Raw genomic sequence first — 21,186 nt, 5'->3', positions numbered from 1 at the left:
AGTGAGTCCAGGGGGTTGAATCGGAGGCGCAGGTGAGAGCGTACAGGGGGAAGAGGCCGCGAGTAAGACCGACAGAGCCCCCCCCCCCCCCCCCCCCGCGCGTCTGCACGGCGGATGGCCCTGCTCACCTGTTTAGTATATGGGGGATCCGCTCCTGGAGCGCACCGCAAGTTGCCGCTGGTGGGTAGCGGTAGCCAGGGCGTTGCACCCGGGCTCCGCACGCCGCGTGTATCGCGGCCGGAAGCCCGCCGGCGGCCGCGGCCCCACTGCAGGAGGGCGCGAGTATCGCGCGAGCCGCGCGCCGACTTCCGGTGGTAGCCGGAAGTCCCGCCCGCTGACTTCCGGTGGTAGCCGGAAGTCCCGCCCGCTGACGCGGCGGTGACAGCGGCGATGGTGGAGACGCGCGATATAGGGCAGGAGGTCAGAGGCGCAGATCCCGGAGAGACTTCCGCCCTAACACATCGCATCCACGAAAGGAGCCGGTGGGTGAGTGTAACTCCGTTTGGAGAACCACGCTGCTTGTCAGGGGTTACCCTCCTCCTCCTTCTACTCTGCCTTCAGCCTGTGCAAGTATGTCTGCAAAAGGAAAAGCTCACTCTTTCCTTTACGCGGTTTGCGTGTCCTGTGGGGTCAGGCTGCCAAAGGCACAGGCGGGTAAATATTGTGAAGCCTGTGAGTCGGAGCGCGCCCAGGAGCCCCCCACTGTTTCTGAACCAAGGGGTCAGGACCCCCCGGAATGGGCGGTGTCCTTATCGCAGTCTATGCTGTCCCTTACAAGGGCAATTGAATCCCTTCAGGGCCCGGGCGGGAGCAGGGAGGGGGGTCTGCCAGCGGAAGAGAGCTCGTCCTCGTCTCAGGACCCTCCAACCATTAGAGGTCGCTCCAGTACCAGGCAAACTCATATCAAGAGGGTTCGTTCCCCGTCGGCCGGACCCTCCGGGGCTTCGGCGGCGGGTATTAGGGCATCCCGTTCCCCGTCACTGAGCTCTGGGAGCGATCAGGATGAAGGAGAGGAGGAAGGAGCCTGGAATCTAGAAAGTCTGGGGTTCCAGGATTCGGTGGACGGTCTCATTGAGGCAGTCAACCAGACATTAGAGATCGAGGACGATGTGCCCACAGCCTCAGGTCACAAGGTCTCTTTTAAGAAATCCAGGCGACCACATAGAAGATTTGCCACGCATCCGGAGTTTGAGGAGTTAGTCCAGAAACATAGAGATCACCCGGATAAGCGCTTTGCAATGCAAAAAGCGCTACAGGCAAAGTATCCGTTTCCTCCTGAGCTCCATAAGGCTTGGGTAGAGTCGCCAGTAGTGGACCCTCCCGTGTCACGTTTAGCATCTAGGTCGCTATTGTCAATACCCAGTGTTTCCTCTATTAAGGACCCAACTGATCGCCTCATGGACGGGCTTGCCCGCTCGGTATATGAGGCAGCAGGGTCGGCTCTGGCCCCCTCCTTTGCGGCGACTTGGGTGGCTAAAGCCATGGTTTCGTGGGGGGAAGCTCTGTATAAGGCCCTCCAGGACAGGGATCTGCCCGCGGAGGTCTTAGAGGTGGCAAATCAGATGTCAGGGGCAAGTGATTATCTTGTCAGCGCCTCACTGGACGCGGCCGAGTGTTCGGCGGTGGCAGCGGCGAATGCGATCGCCATTAGGCGTGCATTATGGCTGAGGCTGTGGAAAGCGGATTCTATCTCTAAAAAATCCTTGACCTCATTGCCTTTTCAGGGCAATCGATTGTTCGGTGAGAAGCTGGATAGGCTTATCTCAGAAGCCACAGGGGGGAAGAGTAGTTTCCTTCCGCAGCAGAGAAGTTGCCCGGCATTCAGGCAAACGCAAAGGCGTTTTCGACCCTTTCGTAGCCCCTGGGGGGGGACTCCGGCCAGGACATACTCCTCCGCAAACGATGGCCAGAGTAGGGAAAAACAAGTCTCTTACAGGGCCAATCCGCTGGGTAGAGGCCGAGGCCATTTACCCAGAGCGAAGGGGGCCAAGCCCCAAAAGCCTCCAGCTAAATGACTGGAGGCGCTCCGTACCTACGGACGACAGGGTGGGCGGACGCCTACTAAGGTTCAGCCACGTTTGGGTCGCAGTGACACGCGACACTTGGGTGGCAGAACTTGTATCGTCCGGGTACAAGATAGAGTTTGTCGGACGGCCACCACAGCGATTCTTCCGTTCGCGACTTTCCAAGACAGATTCGCAGGCGGAGAGTTTGTTACAGGCTGTAACGACGCTAGAGCACAAAGGGGTTATCGCCCCAGTGCCGCAGGGCGAAGAGTCGCAGGGGTTTTACTCCAATCTTTTTTCGGTCCCCAAAAAGGACGGGACTGTGAGGCCGGTTCTGGATCTAAAGATCCTAAACAGATTCATCAGGGTCAGGCGATTCCGGATGGAATCCCTCCGCTCGGTCATTGCAGCCATGGATCCAGGGGAATTCCTGGCCTCAATCGATGTGCAGGATGCATATCTGCATATTCCGATATTCCCCCCACACCAGAGGTTCCTGCGATTTGCGATCGGAGGACGTCACTTCCAATTCGTGGCTCTGCCCTTTGGTCTGGCCACTGCCCCCAGAGTCTTTACAAAGATAATGGCGGTGGTTATGGCCATCCTGCATGCACGGGGCATAACGGTGTTACCTTACCTGGACGACCTTTTGGTAAAGGGGCCGTCGTTTCAGGAGTGCCAGGACAATGTCAATATTACTCTGGATACCCTGGCCCGTCTGGGCTGGCTGATCAATTGGAGCAAGTCGTCCTTGATTCCAGCCCAAAAAATCGTGTTCCTGGGCATGATTTTCGACGCCTCCCGGGGGCTGGTGATCCTCCCTCAGGACAAGGCGCAAAAAATCAAGCAAGGGATACGGAACCTTCTACAGCCGGGCTCCAGATCCATCCGGTATGGCATGAGTGTGTTGGGCAGAATGGTGGCGGCGATAGAAGCAATCCCGTTTGCCCAGTTCCATCTCCGTCCGCTTCAGCATGCGCTCTTGACAGCATGGGACCGGAGGCTGCTGTCTCTCAGAAATCGGTGCAAATTGTCTCCGCTAGTACGGGGTTCACTCCGGTGGTGGACTCGCGACTCGTCTCTGGTCCAGGGGAAGCCCTTTCCCCCGGAACAATGGTTGGTGGTGACGACCGATGCAAGCCTGCAGGGTTGGGGAGCAGTTTTCCAGAGTCACATAGCCCAGGGGCGATGGTCGGTTCAGGAGGTAATTCTCCCGATCAACATTCTGGAGATACGGGCAATACGATTGGCCCTACGACATTTCCAGTGTTTCCTGAGACACCGGCCGGTGCGCATCCAGACGGACAATGCTACAGCAGTAGCATATGTCAACCATCAAGGGGGCACGCGCAGCCAGGCAGCCATGCGCGAGGTCGGACTGGTACTACGTTGGGCGGAGAAGAACCGCGTGGTAATTTCAGCGGTGCACATTCCAGGAGTCGAAAACTGGGCGGCAGATTTTCTCAGCCGACAGGGGGTTGCGGCAGGGGAATGGTCCCTGCACCCCGAGATCTTTCAGCAGATCTGCCAACGGTGGGGGACACCAGACGTGGACCTTATGGCATCCAGAGAGAATGCCAAGGTACTAAGGTTTGTCGCTCGATCCCTCGATCCGCAGGCAATCGCAGCAGACGCACTGGTGCTCCCGTGGAGCCAGTTTCGTCTCCCGTACTTGTTCCCCCCGCTGCCGCTGCTTCCAAGAGTTATCAGGAAAATAAGGAGAGAGAAGGTTCCAGCAATTCTGCTGGCCCCAGACTGGCCCCGGCGGGCCTGGTACGCAGATCTGGTCCAACTAGTGGTGGACGTACCCTGGCGTCTTCCAGATCGGCCGGACTTACTGTCCCAAGGGCCGATCTGCCATCCGAACTTAGGGGCCCTGTGTTTGACGGCGTGGCCATTGAATCTTGGCTGTTAACACAGGCAGGATTCAGACGCGATGTGGCGGCCACGATGGTGAGTGCCCGAAAGCCTTCCTCGGCGAGGGTGTATCATCGGACTTGGGAAGTATTCTTCCGTTGGTGTAGGGATCGTGAAGTGGCTCCTCTGGTTTTTTCGATCCCCAACGTACTGGCTTTTCTACAGGCATGGCTGGACGCAGGGTTGGCCCCGAGTTCCCTCAGAACGCAAATCTCGGCCCTGTCGGTACTTTTCCAACGAAAAGTCGCTTCCGTCTGGCAGGTTAGGACGTTTATGCAGGGGGTCGCACATTTAGTACCCCCCTATAAGGCGCCGACGGAATCATGGGACCTGAATTTGGTGCTCAGAGCCCTTCAGGAGGCCCCTTTCGAACCATTGCAAGAGGTCTCCTTACCTTACCTGTCCAGAAAGGTCGTTTTTCTAGTAGCCATAACGTCTATTAGGCGGGTTTCGGAATTGGCGGCCTTATCTTGTAAACCACCGTTCCTAACCTTTTATAAAGATAAGGTAGTTTTAAGGCCAGCTCCCCCCTTCTTGCCGAAGGTTGTGTCTGCATTTCATATCAACGAAGACATCGTCTTACCCTCGTTTTGCCCGGCACCGGTGCACAGGGTAGAGAAGGCTTTGCACACTCTGGATCTGGTAAGAGCTCTTAGGAGGTATGTGGCGAGGACGGCGCCATTCCGCCAGACAGACTCTCTATTCGTGGTTCCAGAGGGACGGCGGAAGGGGCTCGCTGCGTCCAGAGCGACTTTGGCCAGATGGGTTCGCCTGACGGTCCAAGAAGCTTATCAAATCAGTGGCACGCCAGTTCCGGCAGGGATCAAGGCTCACTCGGCACGGGCAGTGGGTGCCTCATGGGCACTACGACACCAGGCTTCAGCGGAGCAGGTATGCAAAGCAGCTACCTGGTCCAGTTTGCATACGTTTGTCAAGCATTATAACGTACATACCCAGGCATCCTCGGATGCAAGCCTGGGAAGAAAGATCCTCCAGGCAGCAGTTGCGCACCTCTAATCAGGGGCGCAAATTAGCATGGATTGGGTGAGTTAAGATCCCGCCCAGAGGACTGCTTTAGGACGTCCCACAGTCTCTGTGTCCCCCAATGAGACGAAGGAGAAACATGGATTTTTGTGAGTACTCACCGTAAAATCCTTTTCTCCGAGACGCTCATTGGGGGACACAGCACCCACCCTATCAGCCAGTTGGCTTTTACTTATTTTGAGTTTTACAAATCCTTGTACAAGGTTTAGGGTGGCCCCCTTTTTCAGACATATAGTTTCTTGCCTGAGTTTAAGGCGCGTTCTCCTACTGCTTATGCACTAAACTGAGTTACGCCCGGCCTAGGGGCGAGGGTGTATGCGGCGGAGGAGGAGCTAACTCTTTTTTTGTACACTTAGTGTCGGCCTCCAGACGGCAGAAGCACACACCCACAGTCTCTGTGTCCCCCAATGAGCGTCTCGGAGAAAAGGATTTTACGGTGAGTACTCACAAAAATCCATGTTTTCCTTTTAATATCTCTAATCAGTCTTAGCCGCAATAAATTGTAACTATGACCCTACTGACCACCTTGGGGGGGAAATTCATCAGATTTATGAGAGCACTTGATAAATTTGGCGCATTTTTACATATTGTTACATATTTCCGTCTAAAGATGGTTTTTCCACTGAGTGAGTTTGTGACTTTTGCTGCACTTTTTTTTTTTTTATGATGTTTTTTTTTTATTTTATTTTTTTTTACCGATCTCATTTTACAGAGCTATGCCCAGATGATCTCCACTTTTTTAGAGAGCAGCGATTAACACATTATCCCATATCCTGTAGATAGGAGAAAACGTTTTCCTGTATAGAAGACTGATCGGGTGTCTGAGCCGGGCAGATGTTTAATATAAATGTCCGCGGTCCACACCTCTCTGTTAGATTCCTAAATACCTTTATGAAAAGTGTGATTGCATCTGACATGAGCAATCCCCAGATGTCCAAGATTCCTTGTGATTTATGCAATGTTATGACTATCACCAGGAAATGATCTTGTGCGATTGCCCGGTGGGAGTTGTCACTTTCTTTTGGAGCACCTGCAGTTACTGCAGTCCGCTACTAGAGGGGAGTGTTGACTGACAAAACTTTTTCAAAGTTTATAGTAACTTGATAAAGTATCTAAAGGCCCCGATAAAATAGATTTATCACTGGGTTTTGGGCATAGCTATTCCTTATCAATGCACATCTTTAAGTCAGAATTATTTTATTTTATTTTTTTTTTTGTTCATTTTTCTGGAAGGCATTATGAAGATTATATTTGATTTAACTCATTGAAGTGTAATGCCTTGCAGATTAGCGCTATTAAAGATAAGCCAGAAAAATGTCTACATATTAAAGTCATTTTTATACTCTAATCAGATATCCCTTTTCTGTGCAGACTGCGTGTGAGAGCTCAGCGCTTTACCACATACAGCTGGTTCGGCTTTTCGCCTGCGTAAGTTGCAACCTGGCTGCGGATTTATCTGCTTACATTCAATCTGTCACCACGAGCGCTGCAGAGACGCTTCCCGCAAATCTTATCTCCGAGTGGAAGGAATTCTTCTCCGAAGGAATCCATGTCTTACTGTTACCTATGTTGGTAAAAATAGCAGGTAACGTGCACAGTATGACGTAATGCAGCAGACACACAAGCGCGGCACCACACCCAGACACCGCTCTCCTTCCCGCTGTACTTTTTGTATAACTTGTGAAAATATCGGAGCTTTCTATTTCCTTGAGACTGACACCCAGGCGAGTTGGACGTGGTCAAAACAGATTTTCTCTTTCGTCTCATTGGGGGACACAGGAACCGTGGTGTGTGCTGCTGTCACTAGGAGGTTGACACTATGCATGAAAAAAATGTTAACTCCGCCTCTGCACTATACACCCCTCCAACCGGCTGTAGGACAATCAGTTTTGCTTAGTGTCAGCAGGAGGTGGACAGGGGTCTCTCGCAGTCCCATGCCTACCTCAATGTGCGTCGTTCCTTTTCAGGTAACCGTGGAGGGATACAGAGTAGATATGCTACATGTGTATTCCCACACCGGGATCATGAGTACGGCGTGTACTGCCACCCCGTATCCTCATGTATCCCGCGGGCAGGACCCTATCCCCTAACACAGGACTTGTGTTGAGGTGGCCACTCCTGGTCCTGACCTTCATCTCCCATCACTCGCCCACCAGAGCCTGATGATCGAGAGAGACGCCCTGCAGAAAAGGTTTGGGACAGCAATCTTTTCATGCAGATAAACCGACCCCTGTTACGGGGTGAACTGGAGGTAAGAGGCTGCAGCGTTGTATGATCTGCTCACCAGCCGCTCTGGCTGAATGTGACCGCTGTAATCAGCACCGGGCTTGCAGCCCATGGCTCTATACTTAGTTTAAGAGCCAACACTTACTTTCAAGCACGCAGTGCAGCGCGGTTCCAGCCTCCTCCTGTGGCAGCGTTATGGCCCTGGGCTCCCGCAGGAGCCCAGCATGGCCGACGCCAGATTCCGGCTCCTGGCAGGCTCCGCCGCCCGGCTTCCTCTTCCTGTACCAGCGCCATCTTGGTGCTCCAGGAGGCCAGAGCAGGGCCCCGCCCACCACTTCCGGGCGGGGATTTCATAAGGCTTCTAGGCAGCGGCAGGGCTGTTCACCTCGCTCTCTCTCATCAGCCTTTGGCCGCAGCTGCGGCGGGGACACAGGTCGTGGGTATATGAGTACTGCACTACAGGTTGCTCCCTCACTCTGCTCTCTACCCCCGAAGGTCGGCACCTGGTAAACTTGTCTGTATGCCCAAGGGAGAGCAGTCCCGCTCCTCCTCCTCATCCGCTTCAGTGACCTTGGTAAAATATTTTGTATGTACCAAATGCAATGTCAGGATTCCTTCAGGTCAGTCCTCGCCACTCTGCTCAGATTGCAGCAGACCTACGGTGTCGCCTACGCTAGAGAGCAGGTGCAGCCCCCCTCCCCGCTTTGCCGGTCAGAGCCCCCACATTACCCCTTGAGCAAGAGGAAGCCACCTTGCCTGCCGCCCAGGGGCCATCCATCGCCACGGGAGACAGCGAGTGTCCAGGATGGGCCTCTTCCTTATCTAAGTCCGTGGCTGACCTTACCAAGGTATCACAGACCTTGGTAACGGTGCTTAACAGATTGCCACTTCAGATTCCAGTGGACACAGGAGCACCAAAGGAGCCTCCTTTTGGGCTTTAAAAGATTTAGACAGGACCACCAATCCAGGTCCCCTTCTCACTCAATCTCACCGCCAGAATTCCTCTGGCCGTCTGCCTCCTCCCGGTCCTCATCCCTGGAATCAGGCGAGGCATTATCAGAGACATACTCAGAGGAGGGTTCTGAGTACGGCCCAGAACAGTCCCAGGTCAAGTTCAGGGACTCATTTGCGCAGTCAATGAGATTTTTAACATTGGGGACACCACATCAAAACCTAATGATCAGGTTTTTTCATTTAAGCGACATAAGTCCCCCTCTTGGGTCTTTGCCTCCCACAAGGATTTTTAGGAAGTGTTGGCCAGAGAAAGGGAAAACCCAACCAGACAGTTTCAGAGAGGGAATCGTTTAGGGATTCTATATCCCTTCCCTCCAGATCTCACCGCCAACTGGACCGCCTCCCTTTCGGTGGACCCACCCAGTGTCCAGACTCGCTACTAATACAGTCCTCCCACTCGCCAGTGGGGCAGCCTTAAAGGATCCCAATGATAGGATAGAATCCCTGGCAAAATCCGCCTTTGAGGCAGCAGCCACTACATTGTGTCCAGCCTTCCCCTCAGCCTGGGTAGCCAAGTCTGTTACAGAATGGGCCAAACAGCTTAGACAGGGCATATTGGCCGGGGCACCACCAGCGGAACTGGCGGAGTTCGCAGATCCAATCTCTCATGCTGGGAGGTATATGGTATCAGCAGCCATGGATGCTGCGTCTTGCGCAGCTCAGTCATCCAGTAACATGGTAGTCCGGTCTGGCTAAAGGCTTGGCAGGCTGATTTGTCTTCAAAGAAATCACTGACCAATCTGCAATTTCAGGGCACCCGGCTCTTTGGGTCAATGTTAGATCAAATCATTAAGGATGCAACGGGGGGGTACAAGCCCCCTTCTTCCTCAGGCCAAACCTCGTCGATATGTTTTCAAACGTAGGGCTCAGCCCTTTTGCCGTACCCCAGCGACAGGCACATATGCTCGGGACCCGCAGAGGTCGCAAGCACCGAGAGATAGGAGGAAGGTATCATTTCGGGCCACCCCGTCATGGCATTCCCGCAGTTCCAGCAGCAGAGCTACCAGGTCAGGGCCGGGCAGAGCCACTTCAGCCTGACGCCAGCAGGGAGTCCAACTCCCTTCCCAGTACCTCTCCCAGACTAGGAGGCCGCCTTCTCCTCTTCAGAGATGTCTGGCAGAATTCAGTAGAGGATATCTGGGTAAAGGAGGCAGTATCAACAGGATGCAAGAATAGACTTCAACGCGCTTCCGCGAGATCGCTTCTTTCTATCGCAGCCACCAAAAGACGCTGCTATGGCTCTAGGTTTTTTTGCGGCAATCCACTCTCTCCTCAAAGCAGGAGTAATCGTCCCCGTTCCCGAGCAGGAAAGTTTTACCGGCTTTTATTCAAACCTGTTTTGTGATACCAAAAATGGATGGCTCAGTTCATCCCATACTAGACCTCAAAAGGCTAAACAGATGGGTCCGCTTACGCCATTTCAGGATGGAATCGATTCGGTCGGTAATTACATCTATGGAGGATCAGGAATTCCTATGTTCCATAGATATCCGGGACGCCTACCTACACGTCCCCATTTTTCAGGGACAACAGAGGTTTCTGCATTTTGCTGTCCAAAAGCAGCATTTCCAGTTTGTGACTCTGCCATTTGGGCTGGCAACAGCCCCCAGAATTTTTACAAAGATTATGGCAGCGATGGTAGCTATATTAAGGGTCAGAGGCATAATATTGGTACCATATCTCGGCGATATTTTCGTCAAGGCGCCCTCCTTCGCTCAGGCCCAGGAAAATCTAGCGGTAGTTTTAAACACGCTGTCCCTGTTTGGTTGGATCATAAACGGAAAAATCCCAACTAACGCCAACACAACGCCTAGTATTCTTAGAAATGGTAATCGACACCCGCCGCTCGAGGGTCTTTCTCCCAGAAAGAAAGCGGATTACCCTCCAGCAGGGAATTCGCTCTCTGTTGAAATTCCGGCTTCTATCCTTTCGCGCTGCCATGAGAGTCCTGGGAAGAATGGTGGCAGCTTCAGAGGCGATACCCTTTGCCCTGTTTCGTTCCAGGATACTACAGAGGAACATCCTCCTTCAGTGGGACAGGTCCATCTCTTCGCTGGATCGCCCCTTCCTCCCCTTCATTCAAACCAGGGAGTCCCTCAAGTGGTGGCAGACCTCCCCCCTTGTTCATCTGGGACGGCCTTTTTCCCCCTCTCCACTGGCAGGTAGTAACTACAAATGCCAGTCTCCTGGGCTGGGGTGCGGTATTCCAGGGTCCAGGGACGACGGTCGAGGCAAGAATCCTCACTATCAATCAACATTCTAGAACTGAGGGCGGTCTTTCTAGCACTTCTACATTGGGAAAGATACCTCAACAACTAGCCAGTCCGGATTCAAACGGACAACGCCACGGCGGTGGCATACATCAATCACCAAGGGGGAACCAGAAGTCCCCGGGCATTGGCCGAGGTATCCAGAATCTTCAACTGGGCAGACCTCCTGGCATCGCGACAGAACAGAAGGGTCCAACAGTTTGTCTCAAGATACCGCGATCCTCTAGCAATAGGGGTCGACGCGCTGGTCATTCCCTGGACACAGTTCAGACTCCCTTACCTGTTCCCTCCCCTTCCTCTCCTGCCCAGGCTGCTAAAGATCAAGGCGGAAGGGGTGCCGGTCATATTGGTCGCCCCGTTCTGGCCCAGGATGGCCTGGTTCGCAGAAATTATCAAGCTTCTCACAGGCACCCCCTGGAGATTCCCTGACAGACCAGATCTACTGGCTCAGGGGCCGTTTTACCACCCGAATTCTCGGTTGCTCAATTTGACGGCATGGCCGTTGAGACCACAATACTGATTGCAGCGGGTTTTTTGGACCGAGTCATTAATACAACGATCCAGGCTAGGAAGTCTTCCTCTTCCAAGGTCTATTATCGAGCCTGGAAGGCCTATTTTGGCTGGTGTGAGTCTAATCACGTCACACCTATGCCCTGTTCCCTGCCATCTGTCCTAGCTTTTCTCCACGCAGGGTTAGATGGCGGTCTGGCCCTAAGTTCCTTGAAAGGCCAGGTATCTGTGCTCTCTATTCTTTTTCAAAAGAATTTGGCCTCCCGCTTACAGGTTAAGACCTTTCTGCAAGGAGTGGCACATGCGGCCCCTCATTACAGATGCCCTGTGGCTCCATGGGATCTTAACTTGGTCTTGGAAGCCTTGACAGGTTCACCCTTTGAACCCCTACAGGAAGCTCCCATGTCTTTGTTGTCCTGGAAAGTGGTATTTCTCATAGCCATCACCTCTATTAGGCGGGTTTCAGAATTAGCGGCATTGTCCTGTCGTCCTCCATTCCTAATTATGAACCAGGACAAGGTTGTTTTGCGGCCTCCTAACTTTCTTCCCAAGGTGGTATTGGCCTTCCACCTGAACGAGGATATAATCCTTCTGTCGTTTTGTCCCGCTCTATCCCATCCTCTGGAGCGTTCTTTGAATAATCTAGACCTGGTCAGGGCGTTAAGGATCTATCTGGCCAGGACCGCTCTGTTTAGTAAGGCGGACTCGCTCTTTGTTATCCCCAATGGGGTGAGAAGAGGCCTGCCGGCCCCTAAGGCAACAATTGCCCGCAGGATCAGAAAGGCAATTCTGGAAGCCTACCGGGTAAAGGACAGGGTGTCCCCTGCTGGGGTCAAGGCCCGATCAAACCCGGGCGGTGGGCGCCTCCTGGGCGGTACATAGCAGGGCATCAGCCATGCAGTTGTGCAAGGCTGCCACATGGTTGTCCGTGCATACTTTTCAAGGTTCTATAAGGTCCATACCTATGCTTCAGCGGATGCCAGCCTAGGCAGAAGAATCTTGCAGATGGCAGTGGTGAGTTCTCCGACCTGAAGGAAGTTTCTGTCTTTTCCCACCCCAGGGGCTTCTTTTGGACGTCCCACGGTTCCTGTGTCCCCCAATGAGATGAAAGAGAAAACAGGATTTTGGTTGCTTACTGTAAAATCTGTTTCTCAGAGTCTTCATTGGGGGACACAGCGCCCTACCATGATTTTATTACGAGTAATGAATATATGATGAATTACATGATAATGTCTCCTCCTACTGCTTTTTCACTAACTCATTGTCCTACAGCCGGTCGGAGGGGTGTGTACTGCGGAGGCAGAGTTAACATTTTTTTCATGCATAGTGTCAACCTCCTAGTGCCAGCAGCACACACCACGGTTCCTGTGTCCCCCAATGAAGACTCTGAGAAACAGATTTTACAGTAAGCAACCAAAATCCTGTTATTTTAGATACTAGGAGTCCAAAAATTTTTGGAAATTCAAATTCGGTGAGAAATGCCTGTTGTCAGACAGCATGGTGACTCGGGGGTCAGCGCTGCCACGAAGGGGCACATGTGCTAGGTGACTGGAACGTGTCACACTAACCTCCAGATGAATGCCAGCACCAATGTTTTGTTTCAGACCTGACCACCTTCGTGCATTGATCTAGGGTCTATTCTGATGCCACGTGCCCATGGGAAGGTGCTTCCAATGTATGGGCACTGCCAAAATACAGCAAGTGTTGGTGCCCTGACACTTCTCTATCAGAAGCAGAAGTCATGTATAGCTCTAGCAGCGCATGTCTGCACCGGTCTTGAGTGCTTGTGACCATGCCCACCATCTGTTCACCTATTGTATTGTCCTTCCGTGGACCATGTATTGTAGGTACTAAACACTACATAAGTCACACGGTACAAGACTCTTCGCATACCAGGAGCCCCCTTCTCCCAAGACTCACTGCATACCTGGAGCCCCCCTCTCCCAAGACTCGCTGCGTACACGGAGCCCCCCTCTCCCAAGACTCACTGCATGCCAGTAACCCCGCTCTCACAAGACTCACCGCATACCTGGAGCCCCCCTCTGCCAAGACTCACTCCATACCCGGAGCCCTAGTTGACGCTTCATCTGGTGCCTCACCTAACACTTCAACAGACTACTTTATTTGCACTAAAAAAAATCATTAAAAAAAATCTACAAAAGTCAAGACATTATTTACAAATCTAAATGTATAGACTACAAGAATTGCAGATTACGGGACACGAGAAAATGGCAGCCCTATGTATCGAGCGCACTGAGGCTCCTGGTCCAATGAAGAATTTGTTTTCTCTTTTTCAATAATCTGATATTTATTACACATGTTTAATATATTTGTGAATGTTGCACTTTTTTGTGTTTGTGTATTTTCACTCTCTGTTAGAGGATTATGTGAGGCACCAGATGAAGCGTAATCAGACTCGAAACGTGCCACACTAGGAGTGGAGGGTCTGCTGCAGCCCTCGTTCTGAAAATCCTATTTGGATTAATAAAAGAAGTGTTTGAAGATTGGCAGTGCCGTGTTTATCTTCATCTTTCTAGGACGACGCCCGGTCTGTGCTCTCCTGATTGTCGTATATCTTCTGTCCCCAGGGGAGAGGAAGGCTTCGGACTTTTCTCATCACACCTCCGTCCTGCAGTCGCTGGGCGATGCTTTGTGCTTCATTTCCAAGGAACAGCTGCTGAACCACAAACTCCCGGCCAAGTTTGTAGCTGGACAGAAGAGCAGCCTGTCGGACGGCGTGCAGAGCCTGCTGAATACCCTGTGCCCGCTCCTGCTGTACAACGACAGAGCCGTACAGATCACCGTTTACCATATGCTGAATAAGTAAGCACGCCATCAGTCTGCAGATAAAGTCATTGGCAGGGTGAAAGCCACACTTAGTTTCCTAATTTCTCATGCCATTTACATAGGTCAATAAAGCATCATGTTGGGTTTTGCAGGATTAGTAAAACATGGCTGGTGTCTTTCAAAAACAGTGCCACCCCTGTCGACAGGTCATACGTGGTACTGCAGTGTGACTGAGAAGCAAATCCCGATGCAATCCGTGACCGGTGGGGCGCCGTGCAGTCATGTTGTTCTAATCCTGGACAACCCATGTAACAGCTTATTGCAATCTAGAAAGAGAAGCGATTTCCTTCCAAGTTTGCGGGTGTAGTTTTATTTTGTTTTCTTACTGTTACGCGTTTTTTTCTGGGATGCATTGTAGCCCTCGTTACCATTTTACATTACATACGACTAAAAGTATAGTCACACGTATCATTATTAGGTACATTTATATTTTCCGCAGGAAAAATGCAGTAAGGGTCTGGAAAACCGAAGCGGTGATTACCTTTTTAGTTTGTGCTTTTTTTTTTATTTTATGCGTTAATTATTTTTTTTTAAACAGATTTTGTGTAAAGCTCCATTTTTTTCTTATCGTTCTCATTGGAAAAAACTGCAGTAAAATGTTTTGACATGACATAATTGCCAAAAGAAACCCACTCGCAGGTCAATTTTTGCAAGAATAAATTTAATTTGTTTTGCTGCTCTTTTTCAGCATGAAAAATCAGATGGTAAAAATACCTCTTATACAATGTCACAGCTCACCTCCTCCCCCTGTGCAATGAGTGATAACACCTCTATACAGTAGATAACACAGGATCCACCATTCACAACAGGTGATGTCACAGCTCGCCTCCTCCTCTTGTATATGACTGAGAACAGCTCTATATACAGTAGCTAACACAGGATCCATCATTCACAATAGGTAATGGCACAGCTCACCTGCTCCCCCTCCTGTACAATGACTGATAACACCTGTATATACAGTAGATAACAGGATCCACCATTCACAATAGGTGATGGCACAGCTCACCTCCTCCTTGTATATGACTGAGAACAGCTCTATATACAGTAGCTAACACAGGATCCATCATTCACAATAGGTGATGTCACAGCTCGGCTCCTCCTCCTGTACAATAACTGATAACACCTCTATATACAGTAGATAACACAGGATCCACCATTCATTATAGGTAATGGCACAGCTCATCTCCTCCCCCTCCTGTACAATGACTGATAACACCTGTATATACAGTAGATAACATAGGATCCACCATTCATTATAGGTGATATCACAGCTCACCTCCTCCTCATGTACAATGACTGAGAACACCTCTTTATACAGTAGATAACACAAGATCCACCATTCACAATAGGCGATGTCACAGCTCACCTCCTCCTTTATAATGACTGATAACACCTCTATATACAGTAGATAACACAAGATCCACCATTTACAATAGGTAATGTCACAGCTCTCCTCCTCCTCCTCTGAGCACACATTAGAGCAGGGGTCCCCAACCTGTGGCTCGCGGTCCCATGAATTGTGGCTCGCGACTGTCTGCCAGCTTGGTGCATCAGGTCCAGGTCTATCAAGCAGGTATGAGGAGCACATCTCAAAATGGTGAATTTTGTGAGTAGCCCTGCACAGAAGAGCAGATGTGGATGTACATGTACTGGTCTCTGGGGTTTAGAGATGTTTTAGGTATGGTACGCTGGAGGATGGCACTACCTGTTAGAGGAGGTGCTCATAGCTGGATGTGACAGTGTGGTGGGAGTCCCTGATGAGAGAATACTGAATTGGGGGATTGGGGGAACCCCTGGATCTCAGTGTACTGCTTTTGGAGTGATTTCTGTGGAAAAGCTTTGGTTATCATTATACCTGTAATGGGGGCTTTGGTTGACCCTCTCTCAGTGGTGGATGTGGCTCGCGACCCTCTCTCGGAGCTGAATGTTGCTCTCAGGGTCAGAAAGGTTGGGGACCGCTGCATTAGAGCATGCCCACAATGCTGTCCTATGGAATGAGTGGGTGAGCTGTAGACTATGGCTTCCTGTTACGTCACGGTGTTCCTGGACATGGATGAAGTCCTCGCACAGTCGGGGACACTACAATGGTTAAAAGGAAGATAGAAATAGGGAACAGCTGTAGGAAAGCGGGAACAGATGTGAATGTGACCCGAGATCCCACTGGGGAAGTCTCAACATCAAAGTCGCCCATTTACCTTCCATTATTTTTGGTTTATCTGGGAACACTTAATATCTATTCCAGTGGTGATGCGGTCATGGACCTCAGAGGAGCCGCTCCCTTCCTCTTAAGATCTTCCAGCTCTACATCTAATCCTTACTAACACCGGATTACCAATGCAGTTGTCGTGTATTTAGGCACTTCTGTCCGTTCTCCCTCTATTTTTTATACACCGCTTTTGTTGGACAAAAGAAAAATGTGGAAACCATCAGCAAGTATGCCAGCTGCTGTTTACCACAGATTTTTTTTTTTTTCTTTCTATCTATTGTGGATTTTTATTTTATGACTTACGAAGATGTTATCATCCTCACATAAATTTACTTTAATTGCCCCCAATTAATCTAAAATGAAAAAACAAGCAAATTGGAAACCGTTCTTAAAGAGATATTCACAAAATGGTAAGTTATCCCCAATCCTTAGGATTGGGTATAGTGTACTGATCGCTGGATGTCGGACCACTGAGAACTTGGCAATTCCAAGAATGAGATTCTGGACTCCATAAGTGCTGTGCTCTCCGTTATCCACGGCAGTCCCATAGACAATGAGTGGGGGGTTGAGCATGTGCACATCCACTCCATTCAGGGTAGGGCTCCGGACGGCAGCTGGAGACCTCAGCAATTTATTTTTCCTCTATCCTATGGATTTTGGGAATAACCCTTTTTCTCAAAGTTTTTTCTTTTCTATCGTTTTGTGTTTACAGCTCCTGTGCAGGGCTCTGCATCTCCATGTTAACAGACTGCAAACTTTTTTTTTTTGTGTGTGTCTAGGGCAGGGGTGGGCAATTAATTTTCCCAAGGGGGCCACATGAGCAACTGGCACTGCTGTGGAGGGCTGAACCAGTCAGCTGAACTTAAAGGGGTGGTCCGAAACTAAAGGTGAATTTCATATTAAATGTACAGTACAGACCAAAAGTTTGGACACACCTTCTCATTCAAAGAGTTTTCTTTATATTCATGCATATGAAAATTGTAGATTCACTCTGAAGGTGTCAAAACTATGAATTAACACATGTGGAATTATATAATTAACAAAAAAGATGCTGCGGTCACTGCCACAGCCTCTGCACCCTCTCTGAAATGAGGCGCCATCAGTGATGTCTGTTTTGGAGGCTCGGCTGGTCCTGCTCACCTGATAATGCGTCGTACGTAAATTGTGATGCATGCTCAGTATGAGCTTCTTATGCTATATTCCTTTGAATGCACAGTGACAGTGCGCTCCCTTGCTGGATCTAAGGAGACGAGGTGTCCCGGCAGGGACCAGTCCCATCTCTGAAACAGATGACGCTTCATTTCATGGTGGGGAAAGCAGCTGAGTCAGTGACCGCAGCCTCTGCCCCCTTATGATGTCCCGTGTGAGTACCCCAAAATGCACTGGGATTCTCAACAAAATGTCATTGGAAGTAAAAAAAAAAAAACACAAGCAGACAGTAAGTCAGAGCAGAGAGGGAAAGGTAGAAATGTTTTAACTGAAATATATTAGAAATGTGATTAGATTATGAATTATTTTTAGCATGAAAGTCACCTTTTGGTTTCGGATCACCCTTTCATTCTGCATAATATTAATTTTGTCACTTTATAAAAAGCAGTTGCTTATGTGATGAAGTTTACATGAGCGTCTAAAAAAATCATTATTTTCATCCAGAAAAAGACGATTTTCCACCTGTATTGTCATCTGCATGGCCTCCACTTTTAGACATCAGAAGTTAATAAAATGTTAAAGAAGAAATACAGTGTCCTGTGTTAGTAATGGAAATGTATTCGTAAAAATCAGATGCTATACGGATGATTCATATGGGATCCAATTTTTTTTATTATTTTTGCACACCCATAGACTTCCAAAGGCGGAACATTGGAAAAAAGTTTTTCTCCTATCTCTATTCCACGTGCATTGATCCACATTACATATTGGCAGGAGGTGGTAATCCTTATTGCAGTCTATGGATTGAATGTGATAAGCCACAGATCACAGGGGGGGGGACTGTGGGGGACTTAACCCTTACTTGTCCTGCACAGGACATACAACAGCACATGCTGGGAGCAAAGAGGGAGTTAAGAGTTAACCCTCACGTACAGAGGTGAGGAGGCAGCAGAGTACATGGTAGGGGCAGAAGAGCAGTTTGGGGAGCACACAGAATATCCCATCTGAAGTCTATGTAGTGGAGGTGAGGTGGGGGGCACTTCACTGCTGGACCCCATATTCAGAAGGAATACTCAGCCTCAAGTGTTTTATCTCCTATCAGCTGCCAGGGAGATTTAGTGGCTACTAATTAGCTGCTCTCCCTGATCATAATCTGCAGTCCCACAACTTTCATTCCAGTGTGAAAGGCAACGCAGGTGCTGTGACCTACTCAGCACAGCAGACAAGGGTGGTATCTGGGCTCCTCTTAGAAGCTACTTCCCCTTTATCTGCAGCAGATGGGTGTTGTAGTCTCTGCTTCCCTCCTCCTGTCCTGACCGCTCTGCCTCCTGCACAGGTTTCACCAGCTCTCTCTGCAAGCCAGGAACTGAGCAGCCCTGCATCCACCAATGAGAAGAGGGAGGCGGGGCTACAATCGCTTTTGAGAAAGATCACAATCCTAAATCAGTTCCTCTCCGGCCCTCTGGCTGTGAGTGTCATCGGCCGCACAGGGACACTCGGGGCCGGATGTGGCCTGTGGGCCACAGTTTGCCCTGGCCTGGTCTAGAGTAATCCTGTAGTATTGCAATCTGATACTTTCTTCCTTCCGATTTAGTTTGTGCTTACATGTAATTGGTAGAGGGAAGTTAGAAGGGAGTGTGGATCTGACTACACTCTGATTGTTGTCTGTTACCGCGGCGACACATACTCTGCATCAGAACTGTAGAAACTTTCACTATAGGTAAAGTGTTACTGAATTAAAAAAAAAAAAAAATTGTGAAATGTTGGAGTGAGCACATATGTAATATGTTGTACCTTGTGTTACTTCTCAGATCCTGGCACCCCCCACCGATCTCCTGATCCAAGGGGCAGGAGCGAGCTACAGCCACACAGGGTTTCTGCTCCGCACGTACATAATAATAATAATAATAAATTTTATTTTTATAGCGCCGACATATTCCGCAGCACTTTACATTTCAGAGGGGATTTGTACAGACAATAGACATTACAGCATAACAATAATCACATACAGTAGATTATAACAAATACCAAGAGGAGTGAGGGCCCTGCTCGCAAGCTTACAGTCTATGAGGAAAGAGGTAGACACGAAAGGTGGGTGGTAACAGTTACCCTGATTGTATGGACCAGTCATAATGTTAAGTGTGTAACAGTACAGACACAGAGGGCTAATGGAGGCATAAAGCATGTGGGAACATGATGCTGGGAACCTGGTTATGGTAAAACTTTTGGCTCTGCCACACAGGGATAGATTAGGTTAATGTGTTGAGGCGGTAGGCCAGTCTGAATAAATGCGTTTTCAGGACACGCTTAAAATTGTGGGTATTGGGGACTAATCGTATTGACCTGGGAAGTGCATTCCAAAGAATTGGCGCGGCACGTGTAAAGTCTTGGAGACGGGAGTGGGAGGTTCTGACTATTGAGGATGCTAATCTCAGGTCATCAGCAGAAGGGAGGGCGCGGGTAGGGTGGTATACTGAAACAAGGGAGGAGATGTAGGGTGGTGCTGAGCCATGGAGGGCTTTGTGGGTGAGGGTAATAAGTTTATACTGAATTCTGGAGTGGATGGGTAGCCAGTATAATGACTGGCACAAGGTAGAGGCATCGGTGTAACGATTGGTGAGGAATATGATCCTGGCTGCAGCATTCAAGACAGATTGGAGAGGGGGGAGTTTGGTAAGAGGGAGACCGATTAGAAGAGAGTTACAATAGTCGAGACGAGAATGAATAAGAGAAACAGTAAGAGTTTTTGCAGAGTCAAAGGTAAGAAAAGGTCGAATTCTAGAAATGTTTTTGAGGTGCAGATGACAAGAGCGAGCCAGTGATCGGATGTGGGGGGCAAAGGAAAGCTCGGAATCAAGTATGACCCCAAGACAGCGGGCCTGTTGCTGGGGAGTAATAGTGGAGCCACACACAGAAATGGCAATGTCGGGTATAGGTACATTAGTAGAGGGAGGAAACACCAGGAGTTCAGTCTTTGACAGGTTCAGTTTCAGATATAGTGAGGACATGATATTAGACACAGCGTTTAGACAATCGCCGGTGTTTTCTAGAAAGGCTGGCGTGATGTCAGGAGAAGAAGCGTATAATTGGGTGTCATCAGCATAGAGATGGTACTGGAAATCAAATCTACTGATTGTTTGACCAATAGGGGCAGTGTACAAGGAGAAGAGGAGGGGACCTAGAACCGATACTTGGGGGACCCCAACAGTAAGGGGAAGATGAGAGGAGGAGGAACTGGCAAAAGATACAGTAAAGGAGCGGTCGGAGAGATAGGAGGAGAACCAGGAGAGAACGGTGTCCTTGAGGCCAATGGAACGGAGCATAGTGAGGAGGAGCTGATGATCCACAGTGTCGAATGCTGCAGAGAGATCCAAGAGAATTAGCATGGAGTAATGACCATTAGATTTAGCTGTTAGCAGATCATTAGAGACTTTAGTGAGGGCAGTTTCAGTGGAGTGTAAAGAGCGGAAACCGGATTGGAGAGGGTCGAGAAGAGAGTTATCAGAGAGATAGCGGATAAGACGGGAGTGGACCAGACGTTCCAGGAGTTTAGAGATGAAGGGAAGATTAGAGACAGGTCTATAGTTAGCGGCACAGTTTTGGTCGAGGGATGGTTTTTTAAGTAGTGGATGTATGATGGCATGCTTAAATGAGAAGGGAAAAATACCAGAAGAGAGAGAGAGGTTAAATATTTTAGTTAGGTGAGGGGTGACAGCAGGGGAAAGGGACTGAAGGAGCTGTGACGGAAATGGGTCACTGGTGCAAGTAGTTGGGCGAGAAGATGCAAGGAGCCTGCTTACTTCTTCTTCTGTGACTGGTTCAAAATCAGAGAGTGAGTTCGATGCAGTGGGGGAGGGAGGACAGTGCATGGTATGAGGGGATTGGGAGATAATTTCCTGTCGGATCTGGTCAATTTTTTCTTTGAAGTAATTGGCCAGATCGTCAGCTCTGAGCTCCGTGGTTGGGGCCTGTACTCTTGGATTGAGTAGAGAATGAA

At 49.8% G+C, this 21,186-nt stretch overlaps 1 protein-coding gene across 1 annotated transcript in view; it reads left to right on the top strand.

Moving 5' to 3' along the window:
• The window catches only part of LTN1 (listerin E3 ubiquitin protein ligase 1), a 116,975-nt gene that overhangs the window by 81,372 nt on the left and 14,417 nt on the right, over positions 1-21,186 (top strand). The window contains exons 22-23 of the mRNA XM_073584521.1: positions 6,339-6,552; positions 13,576-13,810. Coding sequence (XP_073440622.1) covers positions 6,339-6,552; positions 13,576-13,810 — 449 coding nt within the window. The remainder of the gene's footprint in view (positions 1-6,338; positions 6,553-13,575; positions 13,811-21,186) is intronic.

This window comes from Dendrobates tinctorius, unplaced genomic scaffold, assembly GCF_039654945.1.
Source record: "Dendrobates tinctorius isolate UK_male_01 unplaced genomic scaffold, ASM3965494v1 ptg000084l, whole genome shotgun sequence".
NCBI lineage: Eukaryota > Metazoa > Chordata > Amphibia > Anura > Dendrobatidae > Dendrobates > Dendrobates tinctorius.
Note: the sequence above shows the minus strand (reverse complement) of the source record. Positions and strands in the feature narration are given on the sequence as shown.